The 13,914-nt window shown below is 57.5% G+C and overlaps 1 protein-coding gene across 2 annotated transcripts; it reads right to left on the bottom strand.

The window, feature by feature from the left end:
* Positions 1-619: 619 nt before the first annotated feature.
* Positions 620-11,612, bottom strand: LOC138396322 (DNA dC->dU-editing enzyme APOBEC-3F-like). 2 transcript variants are annotated; one of them, XM_069489497.1, is made up of 8 exons: positions 11,560-11,612; positions 9,300-9,450; positions 7,996-8,272; positions 7,655-7,772; positions 2,983-3,142; positions 1,666-1,942; positions 1,328-1,442; positions 620-948 (listed from the first exon to the last, which is right to left on the bottom strand). In XM_069489497.1, exons 2-8 carry the CDS (start codon positions 9,441-9,443, stop codon positions 894-896), a joined length of 1,146 nt encoding a protein of 381 aa, XP_069345598.1. In that variant the 5' UTR covers positions 9,444-9,450; positions 11,560-11,612; the 3' UTR covers positions 620-893. The 2 variants fall into 2 exon arrangements, with proteins under 2 accessions (XP_069345598.1, XP_069345599.1); XM_069489498.1 differs by lacking the exon at positions 11,560-11,612 and having other exon boundaries at positions 9,300-9,461.
* Positions 11,613-13,914: the final 2,302 nt, after the last annotated feature.

Genomic DNA, 13,914 nt, shown 5'->3' with positions numbered 1-13,914 from the left:
TAGCCCGGGCAACAGAGTAAGACTGTCTCAAAAAAAAAAAAAAAAAGACCAACAGATTGAATGATGGATCCGTGTGTTTGAACATGGTACAGGCTGGAGTTCCAGAAACTATCTTGGCATGCCTTTGAACTTTGCAAGCTCATTTGTAACTAAATTTGTCTAGGTGATTTGGTGATTTAGTTTACTGTGGAAAACACCAAGGCCAACTGGAAGCAAGTGCTGAATATGCAAAGGCCAAACAAACACACGCACTGATAAAGGAAGCCCACCCTCACCCGGAATACGATAGCCTTCTCCAAAGAGGGGAACCATCCTCCCCTCATCCAACCTCATGCCCAACCTCCCAGCTGCTGCGACAGGAGGAAAACAGCCCTCTGCAACAGAGGAGCTCCCAAACAGGAGGGGAAAGACTCCTCCAGTCCCGTCCCAAATAGAACAGAACACAGGACAAGTTTGGGAAATCTGTCCAAGGAACACTCAGGAGCGGGAAGGGGCAGCCAGCGTGGGAACCTCATGCCACAGTCCTGGGGGCTTGAGATTCTCTCCGAGGGGAACCAGCTTTGGACTCAGCATCTGACACCGTGGGGAGGTCAAAATGAAGACGCAGAGAATCTCTGCATTTAATGTTTATTTGGGAAGAGAAGAATGACAATTGAGGGGGTACGCTCGGGAAAAAGACAAGGTTGGGCATTCTCTAAAAAGGGGAAGTGTTAGGTCTTGCTCTTGGCGAAGGTTCGCTGGCACTAGTCAGGGTGCGAGGAGCTGGCGAGGGCCGCTGCTGAGCACGGTGGTGGCCGAGTGAGTCCCAGGGCGGCAGCTGTTCCTCTCAGAAGCTGGAGAGAAACTGGCTTCAGGGTCCGACAAGCAGCTTCAGCAGTCAGGCGTGCAGACAGTCACATTTCTGGAGCAAACTTCTGTACCCAGAGCTTCTTCCTGCTGGCTTCTCCACTGTTGCAGTTGGGTATGACAAGGATGACCCAATTCTCAGCATCAACTTGTACAAAGGATGTTTCTCAGAGCTTGTGAGTTTCACCCTCATGTACACTCCCACCCATTTACGTGCAGTTAATGACCATCTGGGTGAGTGTGGCCTGTTGGAAGGAGCCAGGTCAGGGGCTCCCGGGCTGGGGGGAAGGTAGATGGGTCCAGAGGCAGAAACAGCCAGTGACAGGAAGGCCCCAGGAGGGCAGGGAGGAAGCCTTGGGGTGGGGGCAGCACCGAGGGCAGCCAGAGTGCTGCAGTGAGTCTGGGCAGGGACCAAGGGAAGGCCGGAGGGGAAGGGCAGGGGCCAGGGAGACAGGGGATTTGGCTCCAGGCAGCCTCTCACCTGAGGATCTCCTGCAGCTGGGTGTCCAGTAATTGATGATTTTCATTCAATCCATCCCAAGGCTGGAACGGCTTTCCTTGGTTGTGCACAAACTTTTTCCAGCAGTGTTTAAATTCTGAGATCAAAGAGGGAGAAAGCAGTCAGGGCCCGGCAGGCCTCTCTCCCCTGCCCGTGAAGACAGTCCCCTCCCAGGGCCAAGTCTCCTGGGTGCCAGTGGGGGTCTGGCTGGCTCAGGCCTGGCCAGGCTCCTATGCGACCGTCACCTCTGCTGCCATCCAGACCCACAAGTTTGCCAAGGAGTCCCACCAGCAACCGCGCCCCTGACCCCCACTTCTCACCTTTATAATTCATGATGCGCACCTTGACCCCTTCCTTATTCAACCTGCGAAGCCCCTGCTGGTAATCTGGGTCCTGGCCATAGTAGAGGCGGGCAGCAAATATGGTCAGGCTCACGTTCGTGTGCGTGGCCAGAAAGTCAGCCACGAGACCCGCGCACTCGGAGCAGGGACTCCAGGACGCGTACCAGGTGACCCGGTAGTCCTGGTCAGAGGACAGCATGTCGTGGAACCAAGTCAGGAAGCAGTCCTCTGCATGGCAAGCAGTCTTAGAATCGCCCTGGGAGAGGAGGAAGAGAGAAGGGGGTGCTGTGGGTGGAGGGGCAGGCAATGCAGGGCAGGGGCAGTGGCAGCAGGGCCCTGGCCAGGAGCCCCAGGACATTTGGTTCCTGGAGCTTCCCCCTCTATCCCTGCCCCTCTTCTCTGTCACACTCGAGTCTTCCCTGGCCCCACTCCTGGCTCCTGCACTGGCTCCAGCAGCGTGTCCAGGCGTCCCTCCAGCAGCCACCCTGAGCCCCTGCCTGGCCCTCTGGGCTGGGGCTTGTTCCTGCCTGCTGTCTGCTGGGGACGGCTGCGGGGCTGGACCCACCCCTGGGGACGAGGGCCACAGGTGGCCGCTGAGCACTTGACGTGAGACGTGAGCACCAGTGAAATACACGGGAGAAGGAGGGGGCGCTAACTGTCTCGTGAGGAGCTCGTAGGCACCGCAGGTTGAAACAGTGTCTGAGACGTCGCACTAGGCAAGATATTGCAGTTACGTTCCTGGTCTCTACCGCCTTCTCGGTATGGGGACTAGACAAATGTAACTGCATTTCTGCCCCTGTGTGCCCACGGGATGACACTGCTGTAGGGCCGGCCTGCCCCCCACAGCCCCCACCACAGCCCTGGGGGTCTCCTGCCTGGGTGAGGAGGGCAGGGGTGGCTGGGGCATTGCAGAGTGAGGCGTGTAGGGTCACCGTGGTGCGATGACACGATCAGGGCACTGGGAGGGGCCCAGCCAGCCCAGCAGGGACCAGGCCAAACCCAACTCTCCACAGTGCCCTGTCCCTGCAGCCTGCTGGACGCAAAGCCCAGTCACACGACTTCGGGAAACACGCGCTGGTAGAGTCTGGGTGGCCCTACGCAGGCCGTAGTGGGCAGTCACGGCCCAGGACCACCAGTCCAGGGCAGTCCAGCAGGAACGTCCCGGCCAAGGACTTAAATGTGGGAAGGAAACATACACTTGAGAGCGGCTGTGTGGCGTTTTCCTTGTTACTGTGTGTTGTGCGTTCTCAACTGGCTTAGCTCCTGCCCGGGGTGTGGCTGGAGTGTGGACGATACCTGGTTTCGGAAGACCCCGCTGCACAAGGGGACAGGTGAGTTGCTGTCCTTGTTTGTTTCCACCTCGAAGCACAGCCAGGTGCTTTTTCGACCATAAGCCCATTGTACGTTTTGAAAGTGGATGTTGAATTTTCTTTGATCTATCCTCTCCAAAGGGCTTCTGAAGGCACAAGGGAGAAACATAGAGTGTCCCTGGAGTCCCTGCAGTCTCAGCCATTGAACTCAGCCTCAGGCAGCCCCCGGGCACTGGCCCTGCCCCAGCCCTGAGCCTCTGCAGCCTTCCCAGGCAAGAAGCCGGGAGGAAGAGGAAGAGGAAGAGGGGTGCTGGCAAGGGCAGCAGGTGGGGGGTGACCTCTCCCAGCTCTGGTCCTTCCAGTCAGACACCCCCCAGGCTCCCCGCATTTCTGCCCACCCCTCCCCCAAATCATTAGAAATAAGCAAAGGAGGAAAAAACCCTCCACACCAAAATAGTAGCTTTCACCATTTCAGCTCAGCTCATTGCTGACTTTTCACCTGTGCCTGTTACTGCTGTGTGTGTGACTCTGAGGCTCCCACGGCCCAGACCCGGCTACTGTTCTACCTGCTGCGTGGAGCTGAGCTCCTGCAATGCTGCCTGAAGCCTGGGGGCCGTCCCCATTTTACAGATGAGATGCCAGAGGGCTGTGGTCACCTGCCCAGGTCACAGAGCTGGCGCGTGACGGGGCTGGGTCCCCTGGCCAGGCCAGGCCAAGTCCAGCTGCTGCATCACGCGGCCTGCGGGAGTGTGCGCTTGTGCACCTGCTCTCCTTGTTCCAAAGTTTAAAATGTGAGCATTTCTCCTGTTCATTACGCTTTTTGTCACATTCCATTTTAGCGGCACCGTTCCCAAAGGTGAAGCGCGGTCACGGAGGGCTGCGCAGGTGTGGGGCCACCTGCACCACTGCTGTGCTCTCAGCCCAGGTGTCCTTGGAAAGGCTGTTCCCTCCTCCCACCCTGTCCTAAGACTTGGTGTTGACAGGGTGTGACTAGTCCACACATCCAGCAAGGGGTTGAACAGAATGGATTCCCCAGTGCTTGGGAGATCCTCTGGTGCAGCTCTGGCTGCTGAGGGAGCTCAGGAATGGTGGGAAGTGGCTGGGGGAGCCGCCCCCAGGGGGCAGGGCCACCTGGCCTTGGCTCCCAGTGAGGCTGAGTGGGGAGCAGGGCGGGGGAGGGGCGGGCCAGGGCAGAAGCAGCAGTGGGGGTGTCCACAGACCAGGCAAAGAGCCTCCATGGGGTGGGTGCTGCAGGGGAGCCAGTGAGTGAGCCCAGTGTCCGGACTGGACTGGGGGAGGTCAGGAGGGGCAGCAGGGTCTGCGGGTGGGGGCAGGCAGAGCTGCTGCAGTCTCTCTCTGTGGATTCAGGCTGCAGCCTCTGGGCAGGACTATCCTTGTCCTGCTCTTTGGGGCTTGTGCTTTATTTCCTGCCTACAGGGCCCTTTCCTAGGAGGCCTCCCAACACCCTGCTTTGGCACCTGATGGAAGTGCCCTCAGTGGTTCAGCCTCCTGAGCCTCTGACCTACCTTGTCTTTTTCCTTGGGACCCTCCAGCTTGACAGAAATTCCTCTGATAGAGACAAAGCCCCTGTACGGCAACCCCCACCCCTGCAGGGCAGCAGCACAGCAAGGGAATTGCAAAGGCAGAAGGAAAGAAATTGCAAACAGAGACTGGGAGGGGGATCCAGAGCAGGGGTGAGATGGGAGGGAGGCACCACTCCCCTGGGGGACAGGGCAGGCTGGAGCCCGCTCCCCTCCACCCCTGCTGGCACGTAGTTGACATCAGTCCCCTGGCAGGACTCTGGGCCTGCTGCAATGTCAGGGCCAGAGGTGTGTGGAGCAGCTCCTGTACCCCATTCTCTCCTCCAGGCCCCCAATGGCATTGGGAGGGGAGGCTCATGACCTCAACATTTCAGGGGAGGTTCCAGGCACAGAGAGGCTAAGATATTCCCTCCAGGTCACACAGCAAAGAAATGGCAGAGCTGCAGTCCTGGCAGGCTGCCTGCTGACCTCCCTCCCCACAACTACCTGCTGCAGGGTCCCTCATGCTCCCTGGAAAGGAGGGGGACAGGGGCACCAGAGGACAGGGATTGCTGCCCTCAAAGGGCCTCCCAGATCAGGGATAAAGGACCTGAACTTCCAGTTTGTGTTCTAGAGTCATCTCCTTCTGTTCACACATGTTAACCAGCATCCCTCAAATAAAACTAAACAAAGAGCATCTATGAAGGTTGAATCCTAAGCAGGGAGGGCGTAAAAAAGTGACCAGTAACTGCAGAGTCTGGATGTCACACAAGGATTCCCAAATGCACCTTGCCAGCTTGTCCCACCCTGTACCCCTATGCTGTCCCCAGACCCTGCAAGGCCCTGGGGGAGGAGGAGCTCGGGCAGGAGTTTACAGGGTTCATGGGAATGGTGTCTCCTCTACCCCATCTGTCCTGATGTCCTGGGAACACACCTCATGGAAGAGTCTAGAATGAGCGGGCTCCTCCCAGGAGAGACCCTGCTCTGCTCGCTGACTGACCCCAGATCTACATGCTGGGGCATGTCAGTGGGAGAGCTGAGACGCCCCGGCCTGAGAAGCAGGAAGGATGGAGAGGAAGGAGGAGCCTTTGGTGGCCTGTCCCACGTGGAGCATTCCTGCTGCTCCGGACCAGGGAGTTCCTGGGAGCAGAGACCCCACCAGACTGTAAGGCGGGCCTCTGCCCCATTCTTTTCTGCAGGAGGAGGACACAGTCTGGCCTGGCCACTTAGGCCCAGACAGCCAAGGAGTGTGTACACAGATCTGGGCCTCTCTGGGCCTGCCCCTCAGGGGACATCGGAACAGAGAGAGCATCGCCCTGGACAGGCTGAAGCAGCCAGGGGAGCCCCTGGATCCGGCCCTAGGAACTGTACCCAGGGACACCAGCCACCCAGCAGCCCGGGGGACAGAGGGAGAGTGAGGGGCCAGGTGTGTGCCGCCTCTCAGGCCTTCACACTCAGAGGGCCAAGAAGAGAGGCAGGAGGAGCAGGGGATGGGGGCCCCAGGAGCCCCCAAGGGTGCCGTGCCTGCATCCCACCCTCACCTCCAATGGCGTTTCTGTGTCTGCATCTGCCTGCCTGGAGCTGCACCTGTCGGGCTGAGCCCCTGCTTCCTCTTGTCCCCATGCCACAGAACAGGAGCGGTGGGTGTCCCAGGCCACCGTGTTGGGACCCTGCCCACAGCCGCTCACAGCTCCCTCAGCTGGGGTTTGCTCCCGTGGTCCTCGACCCAGGTGCTCACTCCCAGACTCCCCTTGAGGGCCGGAGCTGCCCTTCCCTGGCCTCTCTGCCCCCAGGCTGCCCTCCTCCTTCCTCCTCTGCTTTCTGCAAAGGCTCTGAGGCTCTCCAGGCACAAACCCCCCCCCCCCCCCCCCCCCCCCCGTGTCCCCCAAAGCTACATTTATCCCAAGTCTTATTGAAATGCGAACCGACCCACTGAGTGTCTCTTTCTGCGCATTCTCCACCCCAGCCCTGGGCTCGCCCTCACCCAGCCCCACCTCGGGGGTTTGAGAGCAGGACAGGGAGGGGAGGGCTGGGGCGATGGGGTGCTGAGGGGGCGCAAGGTCCGGTTGGGGGGCTGTGAGGGCCAGGTCAGGAGCCACCTGGGAGAAGGACACGGGGAGCAGAGGCCCCTGTGCTCCCCAGCCAGGCTCCACCACAGAGGCCCTCGGTCACTGTCATGGGCTGAGCTGTGCCCCACCCCACGTTGGGCTGTTGGAGCCCTAAGCCCCAGCACTCGAGAGTGTGGCGTATTTGGAGACAGGTCCACTAAGGGGCTGAATCAGTGAAACGCAGGCTGCAGCGTGGGCCCTAGGCCCCTGGCACTGGGGTGTTGTAAGAAGGGGACATCCTGAGGCACCGAGAGACTCCAGAGGTGCAGGGACACAGAGGAAAGACCTTTGGAACACAGTCCAAAGTGACCGTCTTGGAGGCAGGAGGAGAGAGGCCTCCGAGGACAAGACCCTGCTGACCCCATGATCGAGGACTTCCGGCCTCCAGAACTGTGAGAAAAGCAATGGCTGGCGAGTGAGCACCTGGCGTGTGGCATCTCCTCTGGAGCCATAGCCTGAAAAGGTCGTGTTCATGGAGCATGCTCATTGTCTGATAAACCGCGTCTTCCCTGAAGGAAGCTTCTCGAAGCTTCTCAGTTTCACCCGCATGCACACTCCCACCCATTCACGTGCAGCTAAGGACGAGCTCAGTGACTGTGGCCTGTTGGAAGGAGCCAGGTCAGGGGCTCCCGGGCTGGGGGATGGAGGTCGGTCCAGAGGCAGAAACAGCCAGTGACAGGAAGGCCCCAGGAGAGCAGGGAGGAGGCCTTGGGGTGGGGGCAGCACCGCGGGCGGCCCGAGGGCAGGAGGAGGCCAGGAGGCTGCAGTGTGTCTGGGCAGGGACGGAGGGAAGGCCCGAGGGCAGGGGGAGGCCAGGAGGCTGCAGTGTGTCTGGGCAGGGACGGAGGGAAGGCCCGAGGGCAGGGAGAGGCCAGGAGGCTGCAGTGTGTCTGGGCAGGGACGGAGGGAAGGCCCGAGGGCAGGGGGAGGCCAGGAGGCTGCAGTGTGTTTGGGCAGGGACGGAGGGAAGGCCCGAGGGGAAGCGCAGTGGCCAGGGAGACGGGCGGCTTGTCTGGGGGAAGCCTCTCACCTGAGGATCTCCTCCAGTTTGGTGACCAGGAACTGATAATTTTCATCCAGTCTGCCCCAACACAGGAGCCAAGGCCTTCCGTAGTTATACACGAAGTTGTCCCAACAGTATTGAAATTCTGAGATCAAAGAGGGGGAAAGCAGTCAGAGCCCAGCAGGCCTCTCTCCCCTGCCCATTCAGACCATCCCCTCCCAGGGCCAGGTCCCCTGGGTGCCAGTGGGGGTCTGGCTGGCTCAGGCCTGGCCAGCCTCCTATGCAACCGTCACCTCTGCTGCCATCCAGACCCATGAGTTTGCCAAGGAGTCCCACCAGCAGCTGCACCCCTGACCCCCACTTCTCACCTTTATAATTCATGATGAGCACCTCGGCCCCTTCCTTATTCATCCTGCGAAGCCCAAGCCGGTGTTCTGGGTCCCAGCCGTAGTAGAGGCGGGCAACAAATATGGTCAGGCTCACGTTCGTGTGCGTGGCCAGAAAGTCTGCCACGAGACCCGCACAGTCGGCACAGGGACTCCAGGATGCGTACCAGGTGACGTGGTAGTCCTGGTCAGAGGACAGCATGCCATGGAACCAAGACAGGAAGCGCTCTTCTGTGTGGCAAACAGAATTGAGAAGGACCTGGAGAGAAGGGGGTGCTGTGGGTGGAGGGGCAGGCAATGCAGGGCAGGGGCAGTGGCAGCAGGGCCCTGGCCAGGAGCCCCAGGACATTTGGTTCCTGGAGCTTCCCCCTCTATCCCTGCCCCTCTTCTCTGTCACACTCGAGTCTTCCCTGGCCCCACTCCTGGCTCCTGCACTGGCTCCAGCAGCGTGTCCAGGCGTCCCTCCAGCAGCCACCCTGAGCCCCTGCCTGGCCCTCTGGGCTGGGGCTTGTTCCTGCCTGCTGTCTGCTGGGGACGGCTGCGGGGCTGGACCCACCCCTGGGGACGAGGGCCACAGGTGGCCGCTGAGCACTTGACGTGAGACGTGGGCACCAGTGAAATACACGGGAGAAGGAGGGGGCGCTAACTGTCTCGTGAGGAGCTCGTAGGCACCGCAGGTTGAAACAGTGTCGAGACGTCGCACTAGGCAAGATATTGCAGTTACGTTCCTGGTCTCTACCGCCTTCTCGGTATGGGGACTAGACAAATGTAACTGCATTTCTGCCCCTGTGTGCCCACGGGATGACACTGCTGTAGGGCCGGCCTGCCCCCCACAGCCCCCACCACACCCCTGGGGGTCTCCTGCCTGGGTGAGGAGGGCAGGGGTGGCTGGGGCATTGCAGAGTGAGGCGTGTAGGGTCACCGTGGTGCGATGACATGATCAGGGCACTGGGAGGGGCCCAGCCAGCCCAGCAGGGACCAGGCCAAACCCAACTCTCCACAGTGCCCTGTCCCTGCAGCCTGCTGGACGCAAAGCCCAGTCACACGACTTCGGGAAACACGCGCTGGTAGAGTCTGGGTGGCCCTACGCAGGCCGTAGTGGGCAGTCATGGCCCAGGACCACCAGTCCAGGGCAGTCCAGCAGGAACGTCCCGGCCAAGGACTTAAATGTGGGAAGGAAACATACACTTGAGAGCGGCTGTGTGGCGTTTTCCTTGTTACTGTGTGTTGTGCGTTCTCAACTGGCTTAGCTCCTGCCCGGGGTGTGGCTGGAGTGTGGACGATACCTGGTTTCGGAAGACCCCGCAGCGGAAGGAAGCAGGTGCGTTCTTAGTTTCCACCTCGAAGCACAGCCAGGTGTCGTTCCGGTAAGAGAGGACGGGTTCATTTTCAAAGTGGTAGTTGAATGTTTTGGGGTACATTCTCATCATCGGGTCTCTGAAGGCACAAGACAGCAACATAAAATAGAGTGTCCCTGGATTCCCTGCAGTCTCAGGGCCATTGAACTCAGCTCCCTGTACCCGCCTCCCGCCCCCCGACACTGGCCCTGCCCCAGCCCTGCGCAGCCCTGAGCCTCTGCAGCCTTCCCAGGCAGGAAGCCAGGGGGGAGAGGAGGAGGGGTGCTGGCAAGGGCAGCAGGTAGGAGTTACCTCTCCCAGCTCTGGTCCTTCCAGTGGGACACCCCCCACGCTCCCCGCATTTCTGCCCACCCCTCCCCAAAATCATTAGAAATAATTGAAGGAGCTCAGGAAATTTTATCCCAAAGTATGACTCCTGGGTATAAAGAATATTTTGAATTAAAGGCTCTTAGGGATTACCAGGCTCTTGGAAGAGGCTTGCCCTCTATCTGCATAAACCAAAACAAACAAGCAAACAAACAAACAATGGACTTCGCTTCCTCTCCCCTTATGTCAGTACATTGTAGGAAACATGGAGAATGCAGCCACACTTGCCCAGATCACCTGAAACATAATAGCCTGTCTCTCAGGTTAATGTACAAATCGATCCTTCCCCATCTATTTATCCTGCCAGGGTCCCGGTACTGCCCTGACACAGAGCGACCTGTACTCTCATTCCCTCCTGCCTAAGCGGCATGTGGAAGACTCCACTGGGGTGTTGAGTGATCACTCTGGGATTCCCCCCATGCACGTGGTGAAAAAAACCCTTCTTTTATTAGCCTGCCAATTAAGTCAGTTGATCTTTCAGTGACGTTTTGATGGAAAGAGCAAGTTTCCCCTCACGACCACGTAAGCAAAGGAGGGAAAAGCTCTCCACCCCAAACAGCAGCTTCGACCACGTCAGCTCAGTCCATTCCTGACTTTCCACATGTGCACGTTACCATCGTGTGTTTCTTTATTTGAATCTTTACTTTAAAAAGATCTTTATGCAGATACTAATTAGGAGTTTTCCCTCCTGTCTCCCCCAAACTACTGCTTATTTTTCGAATTACCTCTATCACCCAGGGTCAAATATTCTACTTATTTGGTCTCTCTCTTTCTCTCTCTTTTATTTTTTTTTTTTTTGAGACAGAGTCTCACTCTGTTGCCCAGGCTACAGTGCAGTGGTGTCATCATAGCTCACAGCAACCTCAAACTCCTGGGCTCAAGCAATCCTCCTGCCTCAGCCTCCCGAGTCACTGGACTACAGGCACACGCCACCATGCCCGGCTAATTTTTTCTATCTACTCTTATGTGTGTAACTCTGCGTGGCTCCCACAGGCCCAGACCCGGCTACTGTTCTACCTACTGCGCGGAGCTGAGCTCCTGCAATGCTGCCTGAAGCCTGGGGACCATCCCCATTTTACAGATGAGATGCCAGAGGGCTGTGGTCACCTGCCCAGGTCACAGAGCTGGCACGTGACGGGGCTGGGTCCCCTGGCCAGGCCAGGCCGAGTCCAGCTGCTGCATCACGCGGCCTGCGGGAGTGTGCGCTTGTGCACCTGCTCTCCTTGTATCAAAGTTTAAAATGTGAGCATTTCTCCTGTTCATTACGCTTTTTGTCACATTCCATTTTAGCGGCACCGTTCCCAAAGGTGAAGCGCGGTCACGGAGGGCTGCGCAGGTGTGGGGCCACCTGCACCACTGCTGTGCTCTCAGCCCAGGTGTCCTTGGAAAGGCTGTTCCCTCCTCCCACCCTGTCCTAAGACTTGGTGTTGACAGGGTGTGACTAGTCCACACATCCAGCAAGGGGTTGAACAGAATGGATTCCCCAGTGCTTGGGAGATCCTCTGGTGCAGCTCTGGCTGCTGAGGGAGCTCAGGAATGGCGGGAAGTGGCTGGGGGAGCCGCCCTCAGGGGGCAGGGCCACCTGGCCTTGGCTCCCAGTGAGGCTGAGCGGGGAGCAGGGCGGGGGAGGGGCGGGCCAGGGCAGAAGCAGCAGTGGGGGCGTCCACAGACCAGGCAAAGAGCCTCCACGGGGTGGGTGCTGCAGGGGAGCCAGTGAGTGAGCCCAGTGTCCGGACTGGGCTGGGGGAGGTCAGGAGGGGCACAGCAGGGGCCATCAGGCCAGGGGGGCAGCAGGGCCCAGGGGGCAGCATGTGAGTGGTACCTGATCAGCGGATTGGGGCTGCAGCCTCCCGGACAAGTTTGTAGCACCCTGGCAGTTCGTCTGGCTCCGTAAGTTTCCATTTCCTGCTTATGGGGCTCTAGGAATGAGACAGCCCTCCTTAAAGTGACCTCCCAGGGGCCTGGGAGTGGTGGCTCCACCCTCTTCCGGCTGATACACTGGAGTAGGAGGGCCCTTGGGTAGTTTAGCCTCCTCATGTTCCAAGCCTGTTTCTTTGTCTCTTTCTCTGGGGCCCTCCCCCTGGGCTGAGGGACTTGTGGTGGAGCAGGCCCCGCTGTGCTGCAGGCCCCTAGGGACTGCAAAGGGACAGGACAGTGACCGCGGTCAGATCCAGGGAGATGAGCCAGGCCCAGGGCTGAGAGAGGAGAGCAGACACCCACTGGCCTGGCAGGGGCAGCCCTCTCCCCACCAGCCCCTCCCCAGCCCAAATCTGTGCCCAGAGCATTGCACATGGCCAGCCTGTTGCGTGAAGGGAGGATTTGTGATTCTGGGGGATGGAAGTGTGGACTCTGGATCAGGCCTCCTTACTCCCCAGGCAGGTGTGCCTTGAGTTCCGCATTGTGTGCTTGTCCGTTTGCATAAGTCCCTTCATCCAACCTCCTGGCTTCTGGAGGGCGGAGGGCGGGTGAGAGCGCAGCCGCCTCAAGGGGACTGATGGCCACAGTCTCAGTGGAGGGTGGCGATTGCTTTGATAGAGACATCTGCAAATGGCAGTGCTGAAATGAAAGCTTGCTCCCGGCCACCAGCGCCCAGTCAAGGGTGGAGAGGGATGTCCAAAGACAAAAGGGCTTGCTGCCCACACAGCCCTCTCAAGGGTTGGTGTAGACCAGCCAAACGTGACACGCTTGCACATAGACACACACACACACACATGCACACGCACAGCTTTCTGTTTATTTAAGTCCATCTAAGGATAAACCCCAAGGATATTTTGGAGAAATGAATATACATTGTATCGTTCAAATAATCTTCCTAAATATTATGTCCTTCACAGGGTTTTGTTGCACCAGGAGAAGCTGTGCTCTCTCTGGAGTCTCTGAGGTCCTCCGCCATGGCCTGAAGGCAGAGCCCCGCAGTGGGTGAGGTACAGGTGTCAGGATGTGTCACTGCGCCCCCGCCTGGACGGAAGGTTTGCCTACGTCTGCACAAAATGGACTAACGGCGCTTGAGTTTTTGGAGGGTGACGTTTTCTGTTGCGGTCGGAAAGAGACAGACAAGGCATAACAACATTGGTGGAAATAAATTGTTCCACTTACTGGAAACAGAAACTTTAGAAGATGTAATGATGAACCCAGATGAAGAAGGCTTCCTCAGACCCAGCAGTCAAGCACAGTGCTGAGGGGACTCCTTGCAGCCAGACAAGTGTGAGCCCTGCCCCTTTCTCAACTGTGGAACCTTGGGTGGCTTAATCACCCGGGGCCGCTAATATTCCTCATCTGTAAACGGATATAATGATATCTACCTCATAGGGTTACTGGGAAGATGACATGATAATTTATGTAAAGAACTTAGCCCAGTACTTGGGATGTTAAAAGAACTGAAGAAATGATAGTTCCTATCATTATTCACACTATATTTTATTTATTTATTTAAAAAACTTTTTTCCATCTGTGTAATTTTATTTCAAGAAGGCTATATATATGGAAGCATCCGTACATAATCTTTTGTGAGTGGCTTTTTTCCCTCAGCATAATGCCCTGGAAGGGCACCCAAATTGTCGCATGTCTCGATAGTGGCTCCTTTGTATCGCGGAGACCTGTGTGTGGCATGGATGGGTGTCGGATCATTCACCCATTGATGGGCATTTAGATTGGTTGCAGTCTTTGGCTACTGTGAATAAAGCTGTTACAAACACAGGTTTTTATGAGAACATAAGCTTTCAATTCTCTGGAATAAATGCCCAAGAGGGCAATTGCTGTTGTATGTTAAGTACATCGTTAGTTTTATGAGAAACAATTAGGTTGGTGGAAAAGTAATTGCGGAATCAGACCGTGAATTTTAAGTCATTATAACTAGGCTCAAACACGTCTTCATTAACCAAAATAGGAACCACTACAATCAACACATTTTTGCCAATGAGAAATAAGTTTGTTTATTCCTGTAGCGTAAAAATCCGTGCTTCGGGATTTGACGAACTCTTGGAAAGCATTTTCTGCATCCTGCTGGGTGTGGAAGCGTTTTCTCTGCAAAAAGCTGACGAGATACTTAAAGAAGTGGGAGTCGGTGGGCGAGAGGTCAGGAGAACGTGGCGGATGAGGCAAAACTTCGTAGCCCAATTCATCCAACTTTTGAAGCGTTGGTTGTGCGACGTGCGGTTGGGCGTTGTCATGGAGAAGA

This window comes from Eulemur rufifrons, chromosome 16 (assembly GCF_041146395.1).
Source record: "Eulemur rufifrons isolate Redbay chromosome 16, OSU_ERuf_1, whole genome shotgun sequence".
NCBI classification, from domain to species: domain Eukaryota; kingdom Metazoa; phylum Chordata; class Mammalia; order Primates; family Lemuridae; genus Eulemur; species Eulemur rufifrons.
The sequence above is the reverse complement of the archived record's forward strand: the minus strand, read 5'-3'. Positions and strand labels throughout refer to the sequence as shown.